Source organism: Nematostella vectensis, chromosome 6, assembly GCF_932526225.1.
Source record: "Nematostella vectensis chromosome 6, jaNemVect1.1, whole genome shotgun sequence".
In the NCBI taxonomy this organism is placed as follows: Eukaryota; Metazoa; Cnidaria; class Anthozoa; order Actiniaria; family Edwardsiidae; genus Nematostella; species Nematostella vectensis.
In genome coordinates this window covers 3,897,768-3,924,025 of record NC_064039.1, presented here as the reverse complement: position 1 = coordinate 3,924,025, position 26,258 = coordinate 3,897,768, and the positions used below count along the sequence as shown (strand labels likewise).

The following is a 26,258-nucleotide window of genomic DNA, read 5'->3' as shown; positions in this document are numbered from 1 at the left end:
ACAGCTCGCTGAGATGTACACTGAAAAATATCAGGGTCTTTTCACGCTCGCGTCTCTTGGGGATAGTAGTGTTGCTATAGTAATGTAGTGATTTCTTCATCATGTGCAGCACACTAGGCCTAGGTCTACACTGCTTCCTTTAGCCTTTGTATACTTCTTTGTTGTCCAGTCACGCACGTGCATATGACATTTTTTTTGTCCAGAGCAACAAAAGCAAGCTACTGAAATGTACGCAGTCTAAAATGTTTTGCATTTCTTAGGTTTTAGAAATTACTCTGAAAAAACCTCTCGTTCTCCTCGAATTTCTTAGGAGCATTTCACATTCTAGATTTCATATTTTTCTTGACACAGCATCGAGTGTGGGGGTCTCAAACCTAAATATAGCGTTCAAAAATCATAAATCATGCAATTTGAAGTGTTGTACCTTGTAATAAAAAAAGTTGATGCACTTTGTTAAAAATCTGACACCCCAAGGATTTTTCCCGTAGTATTTGCCAATAAATAGCTTTACAGACAGCTTTGTTATGTTTCGTTGCTATTATTGTTTACAATATGAAGATAGCGCTAAATGTTACCAGATTTGAAATTTAATTCTGATTCCTTTCGGAATCGCAAAATATGGCGTTTTTTAGAAATAGAATTCACCCAAAATCTAAGGAAGACTTTTTCACACAGAAGTTTTGATAGACGAAAATTCTAGTTTATTAAAAAGTGAATCAGATAGTTTTTACTACATTACTATCTCCGTTGTTCGATAAAGGCTATATTCCTTGCTTTCCTTTGCTCCCCTTTGCTCACCACCGTTCTCAGTTTTTGGTCAAATCCATATTCCTTGCTTGCTATCCTTTTCTCCCCTTTGCCCACCCCCGTTCTCAGTTTTGGTCAAATCCATATTCCTTGCTTTCCTTTGCTCCCCTTTTGCTCACCGTGGTTCTCCGTTGTTCGCATAAGTTCTCCCCCGCCCCCTACCCCTTCGGCGGCTTTGTTCCGCCTCGTTCTCACCCATTGCTTACCTTGATGACCCATATATAACTCGTACTCTCGATATTATCGGTAGATCGACTTACATATAAGAAGGTAAACTCTGCCTGATGTTCCGACATGTACGAATGCAGTCTCGGGGGAAGTGTGACGGACCTCTCATAAGCGTTGGAAAGTGTTATAACTCGAATTCCCATTTTTGATTTCTTTTGAAGGTTCCAGTCATCGCGAATAAAATGTGGTTCGCTTTGTAGCTAAATCGACTCAACCGAATCCTCTCTTTTATTGAGTACTTTTAAGTTTTACCTACAAAATAAATTCTCGACAAAACATGCACTTACTATTTTTTAAAGTACTCTAACAAGTCTACTCCAAGATGGTATTATCTCTTATCTACCCTTTTAAAGCAAAGTATTCTCGGTGAAGCGGCGACGCTTGTGACTTAGTTGGATTTCGGAGCAGTTTTCTGGGTAATTGATTTTCGCCGACACAGCGATCACCTACGTTTGTTTTCGCGGGAGGTGCGTGGAGGTGGGGAGGAGTGGTTCAGGGGAGCGTCCTAACCGCCAGCTACGCGAGGTAAACTCTCCTAACAAATGCACACTACTTAACCAGCTTGCTGCTGGGTTAGTTAGCTTGAGGCTATTACCTAAGTGATTAGATTATTGTCTCAACTACATATGATCTCTTGTCTTCTTTCAAAGCGTATATCTTGTATTATCTGGGGTTTAAAACCCAGAAAATAAAATTTATGTTCAAGCCATTTTGTTGCCCCCGCACTGGTAGCTTTGCAGCTCACATCTGTACGATGGTGCGACCGTGGGTTCTGGAAGTGACGTTGCGATGGTGAGTTCCTCTCTAAACTCGTGAATGGAGCTTTCGAGCTTCTGAAATTTCCCAATCAGGTCAAAAATGGACGGTTTGTTAACTGGGGATAAAAAAAAAGACGATAGTTTGGATAAGTGAAGAACAGCTTCCCTTGTTATTTCTGTTTATGATTTGTGTGCAGTGTACGTCTCTTTAGTTACCTTGTTCGATTCTTTTATGGTGTTTTAGGAGTCTATTAACTCTTTGTTCGGGCTCACGCAAAAGGTATCGAATTTTCATGTATTAGTTAGAGAACTAGTTAGAGTGTTAAAGCTTATCCACTTTTCTAACATCGATTTTCACTGGGTATCAAGGGCCCGCAGTGCGTCAACCCCCCTCCCACCCCACCCTCCACCCTATATTTCGCCTATGTTCCCCTTTATTTAGTTAGACGAGTAGTAAGTATGAAATAAAATCCCTAAAACGAGAATATCCATCGCAGCTATGTGGAAACCAGGCCCATATCCAGGGGGTGCAGGGGGTGCATTCTCAACCCCCCCCCCCCCCAACACACACCGGCAGAAAGTCCACTTCCGGTTCGCAATAGACGTGCTATTTGTAGACAAAAATATAAAGCATAGGGAAATTAGATAAACCAAGGCACTCTAGATCAATCTGGTATGTCATAAATCTTTTTTTAGCCAAATCTGATAATAAACTATACTGCAATGAATGAAAAGATCCCTTCTTGTTCTTTTGGTGTTGGTCAGATTTTTTCAATAAACTCAAACGCAACATCCCGCCCCCCGGAAAATTTTCTGGATTTCCCCCCCTCCCCCCCCAGGAAAAGTCCTTGGTACGAGCCTGGGAAACACACACTCACTGTCAGGCCCCTGAGTAGAGCTCTCTCCTTCCACACCAACTTTGTGGTATCGATAGAGGAAGAGGATATATCATTACCGCAATATTTGTCCTTGCTTTTGTCCTGCGCGATCCATCTGCGTATTATTTCATACACTACGCCCAGCATGCACATCAAACCGACAGTCAGCGATAGAAGCAGCAGGAAGCTACGAACATTCTCCGAATTGGGATCGATCACATGTAGGTTTTCCGATTCAATGCCGTGGTCGGGCTAAGATGATAACGAACAATGACGTAAATGAGCATTATAAAATATGAGCGGAAAAAACTTAACAAGCTGTCATACATTACTTTTATGTTAAAAGCTAAAAAATTTTGCAAAGGCTGAGAGAAAGTCTCTAAAATACAATGATTGTTCTCAACTTTGAAATTCCCTTGAAATTGCCTTTTCGACCTTTGCAGACCTTTTCAGGGCTTTGCAGAAAAGCAGACAGATAAAATCTAAGCCTGGTAAAAGCACCGACAGTAGGTTTCGAGATAATTCTATAACGCACCTTGTCCTTGATCGAGAGACTGTCAACAATGACCGTTATATCTTGTCGCCGGTATCGCATTAGCATGCCCAAACACCCTCTTAAATCCCAGTGTGCAATGCCGTACTTGCCGCCGTACTTGTAGTGCGCGAATCCGATAGATTGGCTCCACTTGATCACCTTGAGAAGCTCCGTGTTGTCGTATCTGTTCGGGCTGGACATGAAGTGCTCGCCGGCATGAATCTCAAACAAGACCATGTCCACAACATGATGGTCCACGAGGGCATGGTACGCTTCTTCCATGCTTGCAAATTCTGAGTAGCGACGAATTTATTAAGATAATTTTTCAGTGTCGTCATCATGGGCATAATCAGTGTCGTCGTTATGAATATGATCAGTTTCGTCATCATTAGTATCACCAGTGTCGTCATCATGAGTATGATCAGTGTCGTCATCATGAGTATTACCAGTGTCGTCATCATGAGTATGATCAGTGTCGTCGTCATCATAAGTATGATCAGTGTCGTCATCATGAGTATGATCAGTGTCGTCATTATGAGTATGATCAGTGTCGTCATCATGAGTATGGCCAGTGTCGTCATCATGAGTATGATAAGTGTCGTCATCATGAGTATGATAAGCGTCGCCATGCCATCATAACCATCAAGTGTGCCATCATAAGTATCACATGTGCCATCACAACCATCACATGTGCCATCATAACCATCACATGTGCCATCATAACCATCACATGTGCCATCATAACCACCACATGTGCCATCATAACCATCACATGGGCCATCATACCCATCAAATGTGCCATCATAAGTATCACGTGTGCCATCATAACCATCACATGTGCCATCATAAGTATCACGTGTGCCATCATAAGTATCACGTGTGCCATCATAAGTATCACATGTGCCATCATAACCATCACATGTGCCATCATAACCATCACAAGTGCCATCATAAGTATCACGTGTGCCATCATAAGTATCACATGTACCATCATAAGTATCACATGTGCCATCATAACCATCACATGTGCCATCATAACCATCACATGTGCCATCATAACCATCACATGTGCCATCATAACCATCACGTACCAACCACCATCAATTTTATGATGACAACCAACAACCATATCATTATCAACATTCCTTGTATTACTGTCATCACCATTATTTGTTATTAATATTGCCTTTTATCAACGAAGCTCTCGTTCTCCATAACAATCATTGTTTTATAGCGATGTAAGCTTAGCTTACCAAACGGGACCGCACCATGGGATACGGCTTCAGCATGGCCGGCATTGTTAACCACGCCTATCTACAAAGTATAAGATAACGAGTATGTTTAGCGGCTGATAGTTTAGAGTTTGACGGTTGACACATCCTAATATGGGATGAATGGATGGAAACCTCCTATATTAGACTAAAAAATAAATGCTTTGTAATTAGGATTAGCCTTGATTCTTTTCCAATGGAGTGCGGCTGTCTGGTTTTCACCCCCCCCCCCCCCCTCCTTAGACTTCTTATGTACTTCTTTTGTCTGTGGATAGTATGATAGGTAGTATAAGGATAATATGTGTGTGTATGTGAGGAGAATATTATGATTGACGGTTATGGTTGATGTTTATGCCCTCAAAAGTTCCAGAAGGTAATAACTGCGTGCTTGCGAAGAAATAGCATGCTGATCTTATATGTTCAAATGGCACAAAGCGAGCGATGCTTAGTTTGTAGTGGGATGAAAGCTCACCTTTCTTCCAAGTAGCTCATTCCCAGAGGACCTGACGGAGATGGACGTGAGGGCACTGGTGAGAGTAGCCGTCAAAAAGGAGCAGATGACCAATCCAACAGTGATCCAGATGACGCCAAACACGCGGCCAAGGTGAGACTTAGGCGCACGGTCACCGTATCTACAATAAGAAAAATCGAGTGATCACGTGTACAACACATGACAATCACGTGATCCAGACGACGCCAAACACTCGGCCCAGGTGCGGCTTAGACGCACGGTCACCGTATTTACGATGAGAAAGATCGAGTGATCACGTGTATATCACAAGATAAGCACGTGATCCAGGTGACGTCAAAAACGCGGCCAAGGTGAGACTTAGGTGCACGGTCACCGTATCGAGTGATCACGTGTATATCACATGATAAGCACGTGATCCAGGTGACGTCAAACACGCCATCAAGGTGAGACTTAGGTGCACGGTCACCGTATCTACAATAAGAAAGATCGAGTGATCACGTGTATATCACATGATAAGCACGTGATCCAGATGACGTCAAACACGTCAAAGACGATTTTCCGCGTGACAAGGTATCACGTGTACAACATGTGACAAGCACGCACGTGATAATGCCAAACATGCGGTTAACATGTGAGACATAAGCGCACAGACGCCGCTCCGTATCTTAAATAAGGAACGATGGAGGAGTAATCATTTGTATAACACGTGATCCAGATGAAGCCCAACACGCGAGCGAGGTGATACTTGGGCGTACGGCCAAGAGAACGGACGATTGATAACGTGTATAACACATGATAAGCACGTGATCCAAAAGAAGTCAAAGACGTGTTCGAGTTGAGACTCAGGCACACGACCACCATATCTACAAGTAAGGGACGAATCATCAAGTGTGACGCTAAAACAAGCGGCTGTGATGAGACGCAAAATAGAATCTCAGATTGAATCGCATATCAAGAAAATTCAGCCAAAACTTGTCGTTTTTCCAGACGCGGTAACTTCAATAAGGAAACTAATATAGTCCTTATTTGAAAAACCTGCATGATTCTTGTCATTTTTAAGGCTCTCGTACCGCAGGTGCTTCGCAAACTTTATGAATTGCATTCAAAAGAGAAAAACAGTCACTGTGACCATCTTTAGGCAACGGAGAAGCCTCTAAAAAGACACTTAAATTGCACGGTACCAGACCCCTAAAACGACCACGTTTTCTTCATATGGAACTTCAGGAATGTAACGTGCAGAACTTACCCAACGGTAGTCATGGTAACAAAGGCCCACCAGCATCCTTCAAGGACACCTCGCACAAAGGTGGGTGGGAACTCAAGTGGATTCCATGTCGAGTCCTACAAAAGAAAACACGAGCCTCACTTAGCGAACAGTACTACTGCTGAGCGTTGCAATAATGGTGCAAATGAGATGATGTCATACCAGTGCCCAGATGGTGATCCCGGCACAAGCCGTCAGAAGGAACGTGACAACGACAACGGGCCAAGTATTCTGGAGGATTTTTAGCACTTGCACTCGACTCCTCTCAATACGTCTCTGCTTGTGGCAGATGAGCATCAGACCCGGCGAGCTCAGTACGTGGATGTACGGATAGCTTCCGTAATTTGTCTCTCCATCGCTAATATCTACCGGCAATATGAAGTCGTAGCTCATGTCTATCAATCCGCGATCGAGTTCAAGTGCATTTCGAGCGGATCGTGAGAAGTTGAGTGCAATTCTCTGGCCACACATTCGCGCGCGTGAGCAACAAATGTTGATCGCGCCCTGAAGGATGCGGGGAAAAATTCCCACTACTTTCACTGAGGCGTCATCTCTGGGTTCAGACGCGTTGTTTCCGTTATAGATAAGTGGTGGCCTGTCTAACCACCCAATATTCAACACACTTGGGCATCTTTTCCTGCAAGCGGCTGGGTTACCACCCATCCCGTTTTGTCCCTCGGAAAGTTTCGCGGGCCCAAACGTGATATTGAATGGTGTTATGGCTGCACTGCTTGTTGGTTCAGACGTGCTGGAAGCTACAGTTGGTTCAGCATCAGGATCTGCATCATCAAGCAAACTGACTTCCAGTACGTTGATGTCTTGTCCAAAGCAAACGTTAAGGACTATGATCATCACAAGCCATTTAATGGTCACCATGGTACTTGGGAGCATCAGCTGGTATTTAGGTTCATCAAACTGAGCAGAAAATAATAAATTTAATAGATCTAGATTTTTTCCTGTCTGTACCCTTAAAATGCACAGATTACGTCACATGTCACCCGTGCATAAAAACAGGTGTGCGCTCAACGATTCAAACGTGCTGCATTGCACACTCTAAAACAAAGCAAAGAAAACATATAAACATTATTAACAGCTGCTCGATCAGAAATAAATTTTAATTAACTTGGTTCATCTAAAACCCCCGCATAATCACCTGAGGGTTGGCAAAGATAATGATAGCAGAAAAATTGATAGCAGTTTGATACTATATAGCCTGTCTATCCTGCTGTTCACGATTCTGCTCCCGTTTTAACAAAAATATCCATCTTTACCTTAAAAAAATCAGTTTTATTAAAAAAAACACCTTCACACTTCATTTCCAAGGCTTTTATCCTCCGGAAGGTCTCCTCAGAATCAAAAGCGCTCGAAATAGACATGGTAACACACCGTCACAGCCATACTCGCATTACATGTTAGAATATGTCGCCAGCGAAAAAGTAATTTTCGTTAACTCGGTTATTTTTTTAAGGCTTTATAATACGTAAATAAGAAAAGTCTCATGACTGAAAGTACAGAATAGACAGCCCCCTGCCTTGACTATTCGCAGCCTTAGGCATAGAGAGTTATCAGACACTAGCCAGGCTTTTGTTCAGGTTGGAGTTCTCAAGGAATGGCTTGATCGAAAAAAATGCAGCGTGCTTATTGCTCGAATTTTACAGACCAAAAGGCTTGCCTCGCACACAGCGGGATGCTTACAAATGCTTTCCAAGAACCTACCTGCTTATTGATCCTATGCGGCTTACTGAATGCACTGTTCGCATGCACATTTATTTGGAACCTGTCTCTCTACCCTGGGTACCTGAGCCTCTGGACTTCTCTCGCCCAGTGACCCTCAGCAAAAATGCCGTGGCGATTGGTGCAAGGAGGCTCTGGGCGGGCGAGTAGCTTTTTTCAGTTCCAGAAATACAAATTTTGTATTCTACAGCTGATTGGTAAACGAGATTGTCAAAGTAACCAAAACCATATTTGGGATTAGCTAAAAAAACCGGTTGTTTTGCAAAGGTTGAAAGTTCAGCCGTTCCATCGCGTATAGTTGGTTTGCTTACACTCAAGTACCATGGATTTCAACGCTAGTTTTGACAACGGCCCTTGACTCCTCTTATTGTTTTAGGGCTTGAGCTGCAGGGATCTTACAGTTTGTACCTAAGGCGAAGTTGAAGATGGAGCTAGCCCGCCCGCATCGGGGCGCGAACGGTGACTTTCCGAGGCTTTTCCAACTTTACTCTCTCAATTGCCTACACTTCCTTGCGTTTGTTGATTTGAATTTTTGTAGTACTCTATCAATAATATCTTTACATTCTCTAGCTTTTCAAGCTGCCTTACGCAGGCGGCTTCTTATTTTATTCTTATTGTAACGTTTGCTGGTAAAGAATAATAAACAAACGTTCTACGGATCGCTCTTTCTTCGTCTTATAGAGCCAATAAACAAATTAAACTTGCCTAAAGAAGCGCTTTTTTTCGCTCGTCTTCGGCTTTTTGGCTGAGCGTCACTGGACGAAAGAAGTCTGGAGGCTCTTGTACCCAGGGTACTGTCTCTCATAAGCCTTTCATGCGAATTTAAGAAAATAAATACAGGTTGAGTTGGGGGTGTCACATAAAGCACGTGCGACTTTAGTTGATCATTTTGCAAAAGAAAAGTTGAAAAAAACGTGTGACAAAGCCTTATGGAATAGTTCACACATCAACACGGACTATCGCTTGATCTAGGGTGTAAGGGAAGAAGTGCATGTTACTGGTAGAACCGTCCTTCTACGATGCCGATTTTTCCAGTTCTAGATAATACGAAACAGTAAAACGAAAAAAAAATTGATTAGAGTGTTGCTAGTCTGATTCTACCATAACCCTTTCCCATTCTATTCGACAAGGAATAGAGAAAATAAGCTTGTTGAAGCCTCAATTTTAAGGCGTACCATCAAAGACCAAAATTAAAACTTTAAATGCTGCGTTTTCACTTGACATTTTCTCCTTCTCAGAGGCATGTTCTTTTACATTCCTGAGCTTTTTCCTTAAAATTTTAAAAGTATCCATTTAAATGAAAACAGCACACGTGCCTTTATTGAACAAAAGCAATGGGTAGAAAGTCGAGAACGCTCACCTTCATAAATGGACAGCCTAGCCACACAATTCATGCTTCCCTCTAGGACACTTGTCGCCAATGTTCTTTGGATGTTAATTAGGGTTCGCGCAATAATTGCACCAAGGCAATATGCGCGAGAATTAGGTTTGCGTTGTTAATCTGCACAGGTTGATTTTGATAGTAGTGGCACACAAACGGCTTTTATCCGAGCCAAGACGTTTCAAAATGGTCCTTTAAACTTCGCGCTAGCGTCACACTTTGCTAACATAAGAACATTATATACTGCACGTCAATCTTTTATTCGTTATTTTGTTCTTATGTTTTTGAATTTAGAAAAATAGATCACTTTAAAATCGACGCCAAACAAAGGGTATATACATAATTACGTTAATCGAAAAGGCTTAGCGGGATAGTCAAGCTGATCAGAGCTGATTGGAGACTTCGATGCGCATGCGTAATTGTGCGCTCGTGTATTTTCCCGCCTCTTCACCTGTCCCTTTTCTTCCTGACAGAAAACGAGACAAAACAAAACGTTTTATTCTACAGAAAGAATTCGAACACATAAATTTAATTCATAGGAGTTGCTGTTTAGCATGATTCAGTTTAAGGTGGCTCGTTAGTAATTCCTTATAGCATCATATGATGAAAACGTTGTCGTTTTGGGGATCTGGTGCCGAGGACTCTTATTTTTTCTTTACTTTCTCCATAGACAAAAGATGGTCATAGTCACTGTTTTTCTGTTCTGATTACAAGACATAAAGTTTACGAAGCACCTGCGGTACAACAACCTTACAAATGACAAGAATCATGCAGTTGTTCCAAATAAGGAATATATTATTATCATTATATGGAAGTGACCGCGTTTGGCAAAAACGACAATTTTTGGCTAAATTTTCTTGATATGTTTATTAGATTTACTCGTTATAAAATTGACGTCTAGCTGTCTAGTGGGGTGGGGGGGGGGGGGGGGGGGGGGGTTTATAGGGGTATGTAAATCCGCCGATCCGCGACATTTTCGGGGCAAATCCGTGGATCCGCAGATATTTCTAGATCCGGATGGTTTGAAAAATAAACATTAGCATCGATTGAAATTAATTTTAAATCCGAAATTCGACCGTCAAACAGTCAAATCCGAAGTCCGCGCTCAAATTGTCAACAGATCCGTGATCCGCCATATTTCCAAAATTCGTAATCCCTGAGCATTTCGGGGCCGAATCCGCCGATCAGCGAACCTATTTACCCCCCTAGTAGTCTAAAACCTCGTCCGATTCCATTCATGTTTTTGGGCGATAATATTTAATTATCCGTATTTGATGTGCTTCTGCTTTATTTTATTTATCGGTAACCTATTTAAAGTTATTTAATATATGGGCAGACCAGTATTTCATGAACTTTCCAATATAATTTGCGGAGAGACATTACTTAGTATTGGGCCAAAAAAACATTTGCATGGTTAGTTTAGACTTGCCACTATGATCCCCATCATGCCTTAGTATAATTAGTCTCTCCGCAAATTAAAAAAAAAAGAATCGGTTATTTTTTGGAAATTAAAAAGAATGCAATAAAGAATTACCAACGAGCCACCTTAGCTACCACGAAGTCTAATAAATGCTCTCTAACGTAACATCGTGCAGTTGGAAAGCGTTTTCTTAAGGGTTGTGAGCATATGTTATCACATTACGTGATCTTTTGTTTTAATAAAAACAACTATTTTTATGTTTGTAAGATTGCGTAACCACGTTAGCACTAGATATAGTATACATACGATAGAGATGATCTTATGATAATTTCCTCATCTTGCCTGTTGGACGCCAAGTACCAGTGTGTATCCAAACGTCATGACATTTTAGAGTAATAGCTTAATCCTCGAGGCTATAAATTCAAGCATGCGATCGAGGAATACGTTCTCGTTTTTTTTACAGGGTTTTATTCCAGTTTTTCGTATCGGGCGTGTGATTTTGAAGTTGTATTTTTCTGGGATTAATTTTCTATTGTGTAACTGCACTTGCACTTAATTTATAACTAAGTATTATAAGTCTAGAATGCTTCTTCATTTTATCGTATTTGTTTTCCACGTTTGACATTTAATAAAATGTGTATGTTCGCAGGCACCCAGCAAACATGGTGTTCTTGTTGAATAATTCCATAACTCAATCTTATCTAAAAGCACATGTGAGCTCCGCGATACGCGCAAAAAGTGCGAATTTTGCAAACGTAAACATCAAACATGCGGACGAAAATTTTGCAAGTGACGGACTAGGAGTGGGGGGGCTATTCTGAGGAATGTATTTGTCAGATGTGTATGAGAACTCCTTGTGAACCTTCAAATTTTGTGCTTGATACGTTGTGTCAGCTAGCGTGCTGTCTATTTCTTGGCCTGCGTAGCAAACGTTTCTGTGGCGTTTCAGCGGAAATAAAGAGCAAGAGAAAAGTATGACTGGGGACGACGGATTCTTCGAGCATCCTAACCATACTCTTCTTTCTCTCGCTTTCCGCTAAAACCTCACAGAAACGCTTGCTACGCAGACTATACCTTTCTAAGCTTTTATATGCGGCGCTACCTTGGCCACTATGTGGCGCTACTTTCAGCCTATCTGTAGGCTTCGATAGTTTTTCCGGCACGAAAACCCCCAAAACACGGAGTCCGCATAACACGGCCCCCTTGCGGAGCGCATTATCCAAGACGGCGGCCGGGTTATTCGAACTCCGTGTTTTCGGGGTTTTCGTGTCGGAAAAAAACTATCAAAGCCAGGTAGGCAACGCTAATTTGGCCACTTTAGTTTTTGGGCGTTCTGAATAATCAGGATACTATCGTTTTTACACTTCAGTTAGCCAAACTTTGAAGATCATCAATCTTCAAAGCAACAATTCAGTGGAGGATCTATCAATTCATGTTTTGTTAGTCTTTTTTCAAAGTCATCCCTTTTTACGAACGTCTAGACACGCCGCTGCAATTCTGGCACATTAGCTCATAATAACTTTCTGAATGACTTGTCTTGAGGTGGCGCGCTCCACCAAATAGGAACCCTTTAACCAAGCGCTTTAAATTAGTTTGATAACCTTCAAGAACAAGCTAGTAAAACGTCGCCCTTCTGGCATAAGTAATTAGCTCTGCAGGCAACACCTTGCTCTAATGAGCCGGCATTGTTTTACGATCGAGACGTAAAGAACCACAAAAACCCGCATATATATACTAGCAAGAATATTCCCACATCTAAGGATAGTGTCGCTTGGCCCAAGGCAAATGTCGTTAGAAACACGGGCTCGAGTAACGTTGCCGTATTTACAGCTACCACTGTACGGAATCAATTAATTGCCGATAAACTCTTTTTCCACTTTCATAGTAAAAAGGATACAGTCACGACAGTGTTTCGATTGTTTATCTTATGTTTTTTGTTAGCGCTTCTTCTTGTGGCCCACGCAGAAGACTAACGGCCTACTTTACTTTTCTATTGTAGAGATATATGTAATGGGCGTGAATAAGTATTGCGTAAAAGTAGTTTTCTTTTTTTTTTTGCATAGTCAGCTATGTTTACCAGGTGTGTGTGAAGAAAAGGTCTCCTTCTTTTGAAAACGTCATGCGAATCCCGACTGTATCTAATGGGTATCAACACGCACTTACCGTAGGCTTTCATGTCCGCCCTCGCTGCGATCTGTTTCCCTTTCCACTTTTTAGCGTGTTTTATCAAGTGTTCAAGGTCACATGATCTTGCTAATTGGATTTAACTAACCAATATTAACGCTATCCACTGCGTTTGGAAAATTGGTTGGTCTTTCGTGACTTTATCTTTAATTTCTAGCTAATATTACCCAAACAGGCAAGATGGGCGGACAAAAACAACTTTTCAACAGCTGCTTTACTATGGAAACGTAGAAAACAAGTGCTAATAACCTGTCAAGTTTTTTTTATCTAATGAGCAATAATTTAATATCTAATGAAGTCTGTGTTTTTCACAAATGGCTCGGAGCTAGCATCTCTTCAATAACAACATTAACAGACGCAATAAGCTCGAAAAAGACACGCTTTGCGATTATTGGTTATGCACTTACCGGAGTTGTCAGTTGGCAAGTTGTTATATACGAATGATTTTTTTCTCGGTTCTGGGCATTAGTTTAGAATCTTGTGTGTTATGTAAAAGGTATACCACCTGTTTTTTTTCTCTTTTCGTGTCTTCACAAAAAGTATTTATTTGTGAGGACAGTACGGTGAGTACGGTAAAATCCCCTTTCTATCCACCAATAATTGAAGAACAGATAATCGGAATCTTTTTTATTCCAATCATTCCTTTTACTAATTGTTCTTATAACAGACTTTAAAAGCTTTCATTCCTTTATTTAAGGTCATTATTTTCACAAGTATATGCCGTTAATTTAAGAAAATTCTGGATAAAATTTTATGAATCATATTTAGATCACAAATTTTGCCAAACCTAAATTGAACACCTACCAATCTCTTTCCTGTGGTTCTCTATATTCCAAGCCGAGAAGATCAAACAATTCCCGTTCACTATTTACAGTTACGGTTGAACCGTCATAAATTTTCGCTCCATCTTTGCGGACTACACCAGTCTTAAGAGCATGATTCGAGAGAGACATGCCATTTTTCTTGGCTAGAAGTCTGATTGAACGATTGAAGTGATCAGATCCTGTGAAATATACAATAGCACAAGCCCATTCATTATAGGGGACAACAATGATATCCAGCCGCCTATGCTTTGTGTCTTCCCCTGGCAATTTGCAAACCCCCATGTACTTTTTTTGGTCCTCTATATCTGCAGAGACTAAGTCATCTGTTAGGAAACCAGAACTTTTAAGTTCACACAAAAGAGGTCCCATCACACCATGATGCGATTTCCCATCAGGGTGTGAGACAAGAACATCAACATCCCCACATGTCGATTTTCCTCTGCGATAGGAGCCGCAGGTGATGCAAAGGAGTGAAGGATCAATTATCTCTGTTGCAGCTTTTACAACCTCACCAATTTTGCCAGCCTCTTCTCTGGGCATACGCTCATTGAATTCATCATAGTATCTAAGACCAATCTCTTGTTGTTTATTGAGTCCCCCATGTCTCTTGAGATCCTCTAAAGTTCTTAATCCTTTGGATACCCATAATTCAGCTGCTTTGGGGCCAGCACCCCATACACCACTAAACAAATTGATTGCCTCTGTTTTGGGGTCAATAAAATCCAGCCTTCTTAAATGTCCTGTCTGGACAATTTCCCAGATCTTTTTTGCAAGTCTTTCACCAACAAAAGGCAGCCTATGGCACTCTTCTTCAGTTTCTATTTTCTTGTGGTAGCTCTTGATCGATGAAATGGCTTTTTTATACCCAAGAGCTCTCCACTGATCTTTTGTGTTTGCGTAGGACGTTGCTAGGATCTGTAACTGGTCTGTTATGTGTTCATTGTGGTTTTTTTCTTCAGATGTAGATGCTTTGGTGCAAATCCATTTCTCTTTCACCTTTTCAGGGGATCTACTTAAGTCTAATATTCGTGTTGCCACTTTAGGTGGTGATCTTTCATCTCCACTATCAGAATAACTGCTATCACTATCATTACCTTTATTGACCTTATATGGAGTGGGGGAAGTAGATAGCCCCACATCTAAAGACTTGGTTAATTTGAATTGATTTAACTCTGATGGAGGACCAGGTTTTCCGCTTTCAATGCTGTGATTGGATTGATTTAACTCTGATGAAGGACCAGGTTTTTCACTTCCCATTATCTGATTAGAAAGGTTACATATTTCATGCCTAATTGTATAAGGCCCCAAATCTACTACTCTCCCCTCTGCCAGGCACTTACTTATCCAATCGGCTCTAACTACCTTAACCTTATCAGTGACAGCCTGGCCAAGGAGTCTAGGCAGTCTCTCTAACATCACGTTCTGAGAAACAAATAAATGCGTGGTGGAGTCTTGGAGTGTTTTATGGCATTTCCCTCCACCTTTTGTTAGCTTTTCTGTGAGAATCGAGAGCCTTGTTTTTCCGAGGCCATTTTCAACGAAAAAAGCACGTATTCCATCAAACATTTCAGTACTACCACCAGGTGAGCACTCTGTCTTTAGGCGTTTTATCGGGCGCTGGGCCATAGTTAAGTTGACGGTACAGAAAGCACTATTTCTTCTTCATTGAACAATTCTAAACTTCACGGCGGCCATTTTGAAAACTTCGATAAACATCCGAGGATTCCGATTATTGTCCGAATTCTTACCGAACATCTTCGGTGTACACGTGGCAAATGCGAAATTTCGCTACTGCACATGCGCAGTTGTTTGGTCTTCGTGTCTCGGTTTACCGGAGTTCACTTTGTCCTTTGTAGTTCTATTATAGATTTCATTTCTTATAAAATGAGGTTGGTCGTTTCTCTAGCCTTTATAGGCTACATGTTAGGCAATGTCCAAGCTTTATATTTTCATATGGGAGAGACAGAAAAGAAGTGTTTTATTGAGGAAATCCCCGACGAGACTATGGTGATAGGTGAGTTTTGTTCTTAACTCAGATTTATTGGTTCGCTATCATCATTTATAAGTAAGATAAACGTCTGCCATTATTGATCTAATTCGAATTACTGAGAGGAATAGATATTATTTCTGCTCGACATGCCATAAAAAACTACAAGTGCTTGTTTTGTTTGTGTGTGTACCGAAAATTTTTGTGTGCATAGAGCATTTTGTTGAAATCGAAATCTACATTGCATATATATCCAGGCTACTATATACTAGATACTATCTTCCGACCTGGTTTATGACCATAAAATGCCAAATTTGTTTGTTTGATCCGTTGTGTATATTCATTGGGATGAATGAAATCTCCTCTCCCCCTCCCTCCCTAACAGCTTTGGATGTACCACATCCTGCTATCAAGGGTTTCATATTCCATGGCTGTTAACCCAACGTGGACAGAAATCTTGTGAAATTGGGTGAAATACACTAAATATGTGAAAAAAAACCCAAGAGAGCCAATTGCGAGTGAATGCAGAGGATGTAATTACATTCTCACAAAAATTAGACTTCAAAATCTTGTGACACCCACCTAATGTGGGTAAGCTGACAGCTATGTATTCTTGCCAAAACTTTTTAGTGAAAGCTTCTGTAATCTCCTGTACAGATTTCTATTGAGCATTGGAAAATGTGTTTTACTGTAGCTACACGCTACTGTTAGTTCACCCAATTTTTAAAATGGTATACATTAGTGTTATTGTAAAAAAAATTGTTGTCTACAAAATCCTTTAAAAATAAGCTTTCTTCAACTGTTGCTATTGTTCAAGTATAGATTAAAGAAATACTGCAAATGTTTTGCGGCTAACAAAAAAGACATAGGTTTGAAATCAGCTTTACTTATGTTTATTTATTTATATGAGATTTTGGACAGGCAAGGGTTGGCTTGCACTTGGTAGTGTAGGATTAAATATCTGCTTTCAGGATAAGCCTGGAAGCACTAACTACAACTAAAAGGCTGCTCGATCAAATAAATCTATCTTAGGCCCGATTCATACATATGTCAGGCTCCTGCCAGAATCACAACTCAATAGGTTATGAATAGTAAAAATTGACTTGATGCAGAACTCTGTTGAACAAAAAAAAAGATGTTATTTGATTTGGCACATCAAAAGCTTGATGCTTGAATCGGTGTGATGCTTTTGCCATGCAGCGCGACTGGTGCACCCTCACCTGGTGTTGTGCCAAACTCAATTCTTCTGTGCTAAACTTAATTGATTCAGACATCAAACTATTCGTTTGCTGAATCAGAACAACTAGATTCATCAGGGCAGAGGTACCTGTTACAAAACTACTGGGACACTTTCCCTCCCCCCTCCTCAAAGTTGGAGGGCAAATGATCACCTTGCGTTTTGAGCTGAAAAATCCCCTCTGATAACCAATATTAATCGGGGGGAGAGGGTTGGAGGTTGTTCGTATGCGGAGTGTCTCACTTACTTTTGTTGTGGATTGTAGGTATGAATCAGGCCTTAGACATTCAGTTATGCCAGAATTCTTCTTGAAGTGGAGGCTTAACATATGATTTTAGTACAAGCATATTCTATTACTGTGTTTACAGGGCTGTATCTATTTTTGATTGTTGCATTTCCACACACAGCAATTTTTGTGCACAAGTGCTCTTGTGCCTTTTCACAAACTTAGTTTTGGGCACTTTTTATTCGTTATTTTTTTTTCTGAATAGAATCTCAGCTGTGAAAATAAATCTAGCAGTGAAATTTAAACATGTAACGTACATTACTTTTATACCACAGTAACTCAAAGTGTTGTATTGCCTATGATCTACCAATTGTGCCATATGCCAATCATTCTCTAAATACATATGATCATTTTTGCTAGTATTTTTAGTGTCTTTATTTCATTTACAGGAAAATACAAAACCCAGTTGTATGATGAAAATATCAAGGACTTCCTGCCTTCCAGCCCTGGTATTGGAATGCATGTAGAGGTTAAAGATCCTAACGGCAAGATTATAATGTCCAAATACTACTCTTCTGAAGGACGGTTCACCTTTACTTCACACACACCTGGTGAACATGTCATCTGTTTGCATTCCAACTCCACGCGGTGGTCACTCTGGGCTGGAGGTCGTCTGGTAAGTAATATACTTTCAAGCAGATAGAGATAGCCCACAACAGGTGAATAAGACATACTGTTGGCTGCAAGGGGTGTCTATGCACCATCCCACACTGCTTATCTATTATTATTATTTTTTTTATTAAATTATTATAAAAACTCCAAAAAAGTTTTTTTCTTCTAAAATCAGTATTTAAGGCCTTATAGCATTTTATGCAACTGGAATGTGTGTAGTTGCCTTATTTAATGGAAAGCCTTAAGGTACACACTCCACCCAAACAGATCAATGTCAAGGACATTGAAATGACATTTGAAATAGATTGAAAAAAAATTTGTCCCCTTACAGCGAATCCATCTAGATATCCAAGTTGGTGAACATGCCAACGACTATGCCCAGATAGCTGCTAAGGACAAACTAACAGAACTACAGCTCCGCATCCGACAGCTCCTGGATCAAGTGGAGCAAATTAGCAAGGAGCAAAACTACCAGAGGGTAAGAATACTACACAGTAATAATTAAAGATTTAAGGGTTCGTCCACTAATTTTTATTTTGTTTTTAGTTCCGTGAGGAGAGATTCCGCATGACCAGTGAGAGCACAAACCAGCGTGTCTTATGGTGGGCCCTAGCCCAGACGGTTATTCTCTTGGCAACAGGATTCTGGCAGATGCGACATCTAAAGGGTTTCTTTGAGGCCAAGAAACTGGTTTAGATAAAAGAATGAGCAATGACACCATCATTCAAATCTATCATCTTAGATCTACTGCAAGAATTTGAAGCAGCAGGAAGATCAGATATATTGTCAGGTTTTAGAGGTTTCCATCATTATCAATGTTGGAAAGACCACAGGACTTACCTGTAGCTCTAACAATAACAGCAGCACTTATCTATTAAAAGAAATGGAGAACTGTTTTTATCCAAGAATATGCAAGCCTTCGACTATCTGATTGTTTATTTATGAATAGCAACATTTTCAAGCTAGTAGCTTAGAAAATACTAGCATTGCAAACCTTTGTAGTGCTCCAAAACAGGTTTTAACTTGGTAACTATTTTCAACTTTTGGTGGGTTTTCAAATAAATAGACATATCTTTACCTCATTCTTTCTGCAAATGGCACAGAACAGAAACAAATAATTATTTGAATAGCAAATATCATGGATAGCTTGAGATGTCAATGTATGTGGGTCATAGTACACTACAGAGCTCTAGTCTTTTGGCTTGGTGCTCTGTAGTAACAGTCATTTTCACAAAGTTTTCATCACTTTAAAACATAAGTTTTGTAATTTGCAAGTTTGTATCTCTCTTGTTATAGCATTTAGTACTGTCTGGACAGAAAACCAGTTGTCTATACATTGCAAAACTTGATATTAGGTTAGGATTACAGAGAAAAAAACACAACTGAATCCAGATATAAAGGATGGCACTTGTGATATAATGAATAAGCTGTAAAATATGTGTAGCATGATCTACATAGCGCAGCAATCCAGAATGGCTTTTTTTTTAGACTACTGTAGTAAAGAGACTAAATGTACAGAATTATTTTGACACACGCACAAATCAGTTAGGTTTATTCCTTTACTCACAGCAAAATTCAGGAACAATAAAAATTTAGAAAAAAACATTTTTTTGTCATTTGTTTCTCGCTACAGTTGCTGGATGTCTTATGTTTTTTTATGTGGTTGATCAAATGGATTCACTTTCAATTTAAATAAAATAGAAATAGGGATAAATTCTTATTTTGTAATATATTGTGTGAGAATGTCCGATGATAATGGATGATGTATTTATATTGATTTATGTGTTTTATCAACATTAAGTGAAATTTTAATAATTCTTGTCTTATGAATACTATATGGTTCTAATTCTCTTGATGTGTTTTTCCAGGGTAATGCGCTAGTTCTGTGATATTTTCCCTACAACTGCAATATGGGAAATTACAACAGATTTGTAGCCTAGGATACCACCAAAAGTAATCTATCTGACTTGGTACACTATCAACATTACTCTTATGTCTCCTCAAGTCTTCAAGGATATTGTCAACCACTGGTTGGTATCTCTCATCATCTGGGCTGATAGGAGTGCTTTCTGATGGGTCAGCAGTTATCTCGAATAGAAGAGGAGGGTTGTGTGTAATAGTCTGACTTTCGTAGCAGCCACACACGGCATAACCAAAACATGCTTCTGTTCCAGGTGTATACTTGGGTGTCATGAAGTGTGCTTTCCAGGTTGTGTGTCCACTCCTCGGGCGATACCGAACAGCATGAACTGCCTTGGCACAATAGTGGTACATGAATTTATGAGGGGAGTATTTATTCTGTTGTGTTAGAAGTGGAATGAGGTTTCTTCCATCAATGATTCGATCATTAGGCATGCTTGCTCCTGCTATATCAAGCACTGTTGGAAATAGGTCAATTCCATTTGTTGGCTCGTCAATCTCTATACCTGGTTGTATATGGGATGGCCATGACACTAGAGTCGGTACTCTAATGCCACCTTCCCAGCTCTGCCCTTTGCCTAAGCAACAGAGAAATTAGAATAAGCATTGACAGGTAGTTTACATTGCATCTGTGTTGCACCAAGATGGGGAATGCATTCAGGCCTCGCACGGCCCTGAGATGGAAGGAGGGGAGAGAGCAAAATTTAAAAGACAAACAGGGCTTCTGAAATCTAAGTCCCGCATAATTTGGCTAAATTTTGAAAGACAAAACATTTAAGTGCACAGCTGATGTGTTCTTTTAGGGTTCTTCTATTTCTCGTAAAAAAAGACAGATATTCTTCGTAAGAGTGCGATATTTCGAACTGAATTTCGAAAAGAAATAAAATGACTAGGCGTTCTTTGCTAAACTAATAATAAAATACCTTTTTTAATTGGCTGGTGGCTAGGAGCCAATGAAAACTCGATTTTCTGCGTAATTTAGCAAAGAATCCCGCATAATTTTGAGTTTTTTTTCGCGTAATTTCAGAAGCCCTGCACAAAGGCAAATCAAGACCCCCTTTTCTGTCACTATTTTTTTTCAGCTTAGTTTGAGGCCATTTTGTAATTTGCTATAAAATTTCAGTTATGCTCAAACACAGTTGTGCAATGAACTAGGCTAAAAAAAAAAGAATTTGCCCTCCTGCCATCATATGTTTTATTTATAGATTGATGCTTTCCCAATTTGGGATGGTGTCCCACCCTAAAAAAAATCTAGGATGAATAAGATCAGCCGTGCTTGAGGATCCAGTGTACTTTGTGGGCGCTCCCAGTAGTGACCTTTGGAAGCGCCCGCAAAGTATGCTGGATCCTCGAGCATGAAGATCAGCTCCTGGGTTGTAAAGGGTGCAGGCACAGATATGGCTTTTATTCTATTTGGGCATGCTGCCTTATCTCTCTGAAGGAATATCATTATAAAATTAATCATACCTCCTTTGTAGATGCCTTTCCAGCCACCTTCATATTCCGAATTCCTAGCCACCTCTTCCAGGTGAGGTCCATTATCAGAAGTGAAGTACACAAAGGTGTTATTTTTTACCCCAAGCTCTTCCAAAGCATCCATAATCTGTCCAACACTCCAGTCCATTTCTTCAACATTGTCACCATAAGGGCTATGGCCACTGTGGCCCTTAAAATAATCAGTGGTAAACAATGCGGTGTGAACTTTTGCATATGAAACCACTAATAAAAAGGGATCGTCTTTATGGGTAACCATAAAGCGGATACTTTCATCAGTAAATCTAGCTGTTAAGTTATCAAGAATGACAGGCTGCTCAACTAGGTCAAAGTTTCGCATGAGAATGCAGTTGAAATTCTGATAGACAATGTCAACTAGAAACACTGGATATACAAGAATAAGAGGGGCGATTAGAAGAACCATGAAAGACAAGGTTGAAATCTTGTTTAAGAAGTAACTGGTAAATCCTGTAAGTGCAACAATAATCATAAACACTGCCATTTGCATTCTCCAGTTGGGGAATATGTGATCAAGCACTGCTCCACCAGAATCACAGTTGCGCAGGTTGGTGAGTGGTAGACCATAGAAATACTGAAATCCATGGTTGAGAGGGTGGTAGTGAAAGTCATCTACTGTATCACGGCTTAGACCAAGATGCCATTTCCCTACCAAGCCTGAATGGGATATAAAAAGTGGTAAGTCTCAGATCAAGTCACAAAAGATGAGAAGCAGGGTTTGTGAAAAAAGAGTCTCCTATTCTCTCTTATTTACTTTCCTAATTAATTTGCCCCTTTTGTGCCTGTGGGGGTTTGGCTGTTCCTAATGATTGTAGAGGTGTTTTAAAGTCAGAAACTTGCTATTTTGCCTAAAAAACAACAAGAATGTTCCCCCCCTCCTTTAGCCATGCGATTAGCCATAGCATATTTAAAACTCTGCAAGTCATTACACAGTCTGTATACTCCTGATCACTTATTCCTGAATGGAGCTATATAATGTTTGACTGGTTAGATATTGATCATGGATTGTATGATTGATGAAAGTAGGTTAATTGTGCAAGGCGTTTTTTCATGTTTGCATTCACATGTCAGGTGGGGGACCCCATTGTGGCAGGTTTTCCGGGAAGCTGGGCCAGGTAACCTGCCTTGGTGAGGTGGGTTTTTTTAGAGTTTTCAACAATTGAATGCTTTGAAGTGGGGTAACCCCCCTACCCGGGGTTACCTTGATACAGGGATCATAAACCCGCCAAAAGAGTGCTAAGTTCAAGATGGCTGCCAGAAAGTATGGACCTGGAGAACTTTTTAGGCAGAACCAGCTCGAATAGTTGAGTAATGGCCCTGATAAAGATAAGGAGAACGAAGAATCTTCTTTTGAAATTGACCAAGATTCGGGTTCTTTTGTTAATAGCGAGGTTTTTGCAAACGAAAGGACAAAACAACTACGCCAACATCAAAGCTGAAAGCTTCATCTCATTTGTCGAGTGTTCATCCTGCAAAGATGCAACGTGTCTTCTATCCGCCATCTTGTTTATTGCATTCTATTGTAGGTGCTTAGCCACCACGCCCCACATTCGCAACCTCACCCCAAGCATGTGAACACGACCTTTTCATGACCCAAGGTAGGTGAGGTCCCCCACCTCCATGTGAACAGGCCCTAAACCCCCACGTTAACCCAACACTTCAATGGGACCATGGGGGTTTCAAATGACTAGTGCATAATATTATCATAAACGAGCGGCGCGTGTAACCAATAAGTTAATACCAATTTTCGTAGCAAAAACAATATTACTTTCCTTTTTCTAGTAGAGGATGGGGACTGAATGTTCAAAAACGTACAGTGACTGTATGTAATTGATTGAGCATACCAGTGGAGTATCCAGTTTCCAACAGCGCTTTTGCGAAGGTAGTTTCATTTCTAGGCAATCCACCAGAGTTTGCGGTAAAAATGATCACGCGTATATACTCGCTCAAGCCCCCTCTACTAGGAACCAAACCAGTCCGCACCGGATATCTCCCAGTAAGCAAAGCAGCCCGACTTGGTGTGCAGATCGACTCGCCAGCTAGGTTGTGAGTTAGTTTGGCTCCCTCGGTGGCAATCTTATCGATGTGAGGCGTTGCGAGAGAATCATTGCCGAAACATCCTAAATCTGCGTATCCCAAGTCATCAACAATGAAGATCAAGATGTTAGGCTTCTTTTGAGAGCTCGCAAGCGATGAAAAGATTACAAGAAGCGCAAAAACGTAACACGATAAACACGGTCGACAAGCTTCCATCTTCGTTAGACTGGAGGTAAGTCCTGCAACACAGGGACCCCGCAATGAACTTTTCCTTGTGGGCATTTGGACCACCCCCTGATCGTAATCGTACGTATGACCGGAACGTATCCAGGAGGACAGGAGTTCCAAAAAGGGGTGGGGGTGGGGGAGCAAGTTTTTCAAGACACGGAGGGCTGGAACCATTGTTATTCCAAGGATTCCCTAACATTTCTTGTTTTTTTTTTTAAGCCGAATGTAAAAATGGGGGATCATTTGTCCCGACGTGGGTATGTGTTTTACAAATAGACGACTCAGCTCAGCCAGGTTAAATTGTTTGATGATTTAATAATTGATCCCTAACACAAATGTATGCTCCACATCATTCTTGACTATGTAACATAAATATCATGTCAGCTTTGGGTACACAAATTCTGTATTGTTCTCTACACATGAGCACAAGGGAAAATTACAACACACTTGAAGCCAGGGGTACCAGATATTTTTGCTTAACTGGTTTGGCACTTGGGCAATAGTATCTTGATGGTGTTTGATAGCTTTATTTATGTGCTTCATAATCTCATTGTAGTGGGGTTTAGTAGGGACAAAAGGATTAGACTCTGAAGGGTCAGCTGTAAGATCAAATAACAATGTCGGCTTGTGTGTGATAAGCTTATCACCATAGCATCCATAAAGCTTGTATTCATCTAACACATCAAAGAATGCAGGGTTTGGGGTTTTGAAGACTGCTTTCCATATAGACTTGCCTCTTTTTGGTCTATACCGCACAGCATGAATATCTTTCCCACAGTAATGGTACATGAACTCATGGGCGGAGTACTCCTCTTGTTTAGTTAGTAAAGGCAATAAGCTTTTTCCATCTATGATTCGATCTGCTGGTTCTGGTATACCTGTCATGTCAGCAATGGTTGAAAAAATGTCAAAATTGTTTGTTGGCTCAGTAATGTTGATCCCTGATTCAATGTGTGATGGCCATCTAACCAGTGTAGGGACTCTGATTCCACCTTCCCAATTATTACCTTTACCTGAAACAAAGAGAAATCAAATGTTGTATGTGGAAGAATTGAACAAAAGAATCACTTGTTGTTCTTTAAACCCATATAAAATTGGTAAATACAACAGACAGACTGAAAGACGGATGGATGGACAGACATTCCTTACCTCCTCTAAAGTTCCCTTTCCAGCCTCCAATATTTTTCCCTTTTTGGTTAAACTGGTGGAGATGTGGACCATGGTCTGAAGTAAAGTAGACAAACGTCTCATTTCTCAGACCTAGGTCATCAAGTTCCTTCATAATTTGTCCAACACTCCAATCAAGCTCTTCGACATTATCACCATAACTACCATGCTTACTGTGACCTTGAAATGGTTTGGATGTAAAAAGAGGTGTGTGTACTTTGACATAAGACATCAGGAGCAAGAAAGGCTTTGGATGGCTTTTTCTCATGAATTTGATAGCATCATCAGTAAGCCTTGTTGTTAAATTTTCTAAAACAACTGGCTGTTCAACAACATCAAAGCCTCTCATCAGGAGACAGGTACAATTAGTCACAATCCCTGAAAGGTCAATAAGTAACAAAAAAGCATAAAATAATACAATTAGAAGCAAGAGGGAAAGGTGGATCTTAATGTATATATGTCTTTTCAGTAAACTTGCGGCCCCTAGCACAATCAATGCAGTTAATGTAAGCGGTTTCAGGTTAGGTAAGATATAGTCAACTCCTTGTGGTTCACAACCATAAAAGTTAGTGAGAGGAATGCCATAAAAGTGATTAAACCCATGCTTCAATGGATGGAAATGAAAGTCGGAGGATGATGCAAGGTTCAGTCCAAGATGCCATTTGCCAACTAAACCTGAAAAAAGGAAATATGAAATTCTTACTTTTCCAAAAATTGAATGAGGTGTTTTGTAAACAAACAAATGCCAAAGCATGAGAATCTAGTAACATGAAATATGTGCTGCTTAAAACCACATAATGCACAATACATCAAAACACAAGACAGGCTCTCTATAATATCATCATTAATATGATGTGATGATGATGCTGCGTGGTTTCTCTCTCTGCTGTTTTGTGGTTTTCGCACCCCCCTGACGCTCTCACAAAGAAATCGTGATTAAAATGTGTCGTGAGTTTATTCTATCTACGCATCATTTTTTTGCATCGTAAAGTGCACAACAAAAAAAGCTATCTAACCTGTCATGTAGCCATTTCCAGACAACAGTTCTGCAAAGGTGGTCTCGTTTTGTGGAAGTCCTCCGCTTGCAGCGTTATGCACAAACACTTCACATTCCTCTGGTTTTGCGGCCATCCCTAGTCGCACTGCATATCGTCCAGTCATGAAAGCAGCCCGACTTGGTGTGCAAATTGGCGCAGGGGACAGATTGTGTCTCAGAGCTGCTCCCTCGCGCGCAAGCTTGTCTATATGAGGAGTACGAATCGTGTCATTACCGAAACAACCGATGTCTGCAATACCGAGGTCGTCCACTAGCAAGATTACTATATTAGGTCTCTGTTTAGCGCTACATGGTAGAACAAGAACTGCCAGTAGAATAAGCATCAAGCCAGCAATTTGAATTTTTACCGCCGAATACATTGATGATTCTCGATTCTCTGTACTATTTTATCTTCTCCAGAAAGAATGATACTTCATAGCTGGATACTATAGTGATTAAACAAAATATGCCCTGTTGTTT

At 40.5% G+C, this 26,258-nt stretch overlaps 5 protein-coding genes and 1 long non-coding RNA gene across 7 annotated transcripts; 2 read left to right on the top strand and 4 right to left on the bottom strand.

The window, feature by feature from the left end:
- Positions 1-1,236: 1,236 nt before the first annotated feature.
- On the bottom strand, positions 1,237-13,478 carry LOC5507371. Its single transcript, XM_048729138.1, has 8 exons — positions 12,912-13,478; positions 6,376-7,128; positions 6,196-6,290; positions 4,950-5,109; positions 4,460-4,520; positions 3,207-3,499; positions 2,749-2,923; positions 1,237-1,909 (listed from the first exon to the last, which is right to left on the bottom strand). Exons 2-8 carry the CDS (start codon positions 7,102-7,104, stop codon positions 1,737-1,739), a joined length of 1,686 nt encoding a protein of 561 aa, XP_048585095.1. The 5' UTR covers positions 7,105-7,128; positions 12,912-13,478; the 3' UTR covers positions 1,237-1,736.
- A 66-nt stretch (positions 13,479-13,544) lies between these two features.
- LOC5507370 (DNA polymerase lambda) lies at positions 13,545-15,460 on the bottom strand. The gene has a single exon (XM_032375979.2). It carries the CDS (start codon positions 15,380-15,382, stop codon positions 13,733-13,735), a length of 1,650 nt encoding a protein of 549 aa, XP_032231870.2. The 5' UTR covers positions 15,383-15,460; the 3' UTR covers positions 13,545-13,732.
- A 96-nt stretch (positions 15,461-15,556) lies between these two features.
- Positions 15,557-19,713, top strand: LOC5507364 (transmembrane emp24 domain-containing protein 4). The gene is made up of 4 exons (XM_001627966.3): positions 15,557-15,770; positions 17,656-17,882; positions 18,210-18,356; positions 18,425-19,713. Exons 1-4 carry the CDS (start codon positions 15,641-15,643, stop codon positions 18,572-18,574), a joined length of 654 nt encoding a protein of 217 aa, XP_001628016.3. The 5' UTR covers positions 15,557-15,640; the 3' UTR covers positions 18,575-19,713.
- LOC5507369 (steryl-sulfatase) lies at positions 19,414-23,603 on the bottom strand. Its single transcript, XM_032375978.2, has 3 exons — positions 23,155-23,603; positions 21,266-21,967; positions 19,414-20,376 (listed from the first exon to the last, which is right to left on the bottom strand). The coding sequence occupies exons 1-3, from the start codon at positions 23,561-23,563 to the stop codon at positions 19,721-19,723; spliced, it is 1,767 nt and encodes a 588-aa protein (XP_032231869.1). The 5' UTR covers positions 23,564-23,603; the 3' UTR covers positions 19,414-19,720.
- LOC125567980 lies at positions 23,447-23,870 on the top strand. The gene is made up of 2 exons (XR_007311964.1): positions 23,447-23,579; positions 23,795-23,870. It is a non-coding gene; the product is annotated as an uncharacterized LOC125567980 (long non-coding RNA).
- LOC5507363 (arylsulfatase D) lies at positions 23,871-26,222 on the bottom strand. Of its 2 annotated transcripts, none has more exons than XM_048729137.1 (3): positions 25,759-26,222; positions 24,725-24,799; positions 23,871-24,588 (listed from the first exon to the last, which is right to left on the bottom strand). In XM_048729137.1, the coding sequence occupies exons 1-3, from the start codon at positions 26,156-26,158 to the stop codon at positions 23,951-23,953; spliced, it is 1,113 nt and encodes a 370-aa protein (XP_048585094.1). In that variant the 5' UTR covers positions 26,159-26,222; the 3' UTR covers positions 23,871-23,950. The 2 variants fall into 2 exon arrangements, with proteins under 2 accessions (XP_048585094.1, XP_001627990.2); XM_001627940.3 differs by having other exon boundaries at positions 24,725-25,417; positions 25,759-26,221.
- Between the last annotated feature and the right edge of the window lie 36 nt (positions 26,223-26,258).

Coding starts and splice junctions, on each gene's coding strand:
- LOC5507363 (XM_001627940.3), bottom strand. CDS start 26,158: ATGTATTCGGCGGTAAAAATTCAAATTGCTGGCTTGATGCTTATTCTA. Junction 25,418..25,758: donor TGGAAATGGCTACATGACAG/GTTAGATAGCTT, acceptor TCCTTTTTTCAG/GTTTAGTTGGCAAATGGCAT. Junction 24,589..24,724: donor GAAAGGGAACTTTAGAGGAG/GTAAGGAATGTC, acceptor TCTTTGTTTCAG/GTAAAGGTAATAATTGGGAA.
- LOC5507369 (XM_032375978.2), bottom strand. CDS start 23,563: ATGGAAGCTTGTCGACCGTGTTTATCGTGTTACGTTTTTGCGCTTCTT. Junction 21,968..23,154: donor GGAAACTGGATACTCCACTG/GTATGCTCAATC, acceptor TATCCCATTCAG/GCTTGGTAGGGAAATGGCAT. Junction 20,377..21,265: donor GAAAGGCATCTACAAAGGAG/GTATGATTAATT, acceptor TCTGTTGCTTAG/GCAAAGGGCAGAGCTGGGAA.
- LOC5507364 (XM_001627966.3), top strand. CDS start 15,641: ATGAGGTTGGTCGTTTCTCTAGCCTTTATAGGCTACATGTTAGGCAAT. Junction 15,771..17,655: donor CGACGAGACTATGGTGATAG/GTGAGTTTTGTT, acceptor TTTCATTTACAG/GAAAATACAAAACCCAGTTG. Junction 18,357..18,424: donor AGGAGCAAAACTACCAGAGG/GTAAGAATACTA, acceptor TTTTGTTTTTAG/TTCCGTGAGGAGAGATTCCG.
- LOC5507370 (XM_032375979.2), bottom strand. CDS start 15,382: ATGGCCCAGCGCCCGATAAAACGCCTAAAGACAGAGTGCTCACCTGGT.
- LOC5507371 (XM_048729138.1), bottom strand. CDS start 7,104: ATGCTCCCAAGTACCATGGTGACCATTAAATGGCTTGTGATGATCATA. Junction 6,291..6,375: donor GGATCACCATCTGGGCACTG/GTATGACATCAT, acceptor TTTCTTTTGTAG/GACTCGACATGGAATCCACT. Junction 5,110..6,195: donor GTTACCATGACTACCGTTGG/GTAAGTTCTGCA, acceptor TTCTTATTGTAG/ATACGGTGACCGTGCGCCTA.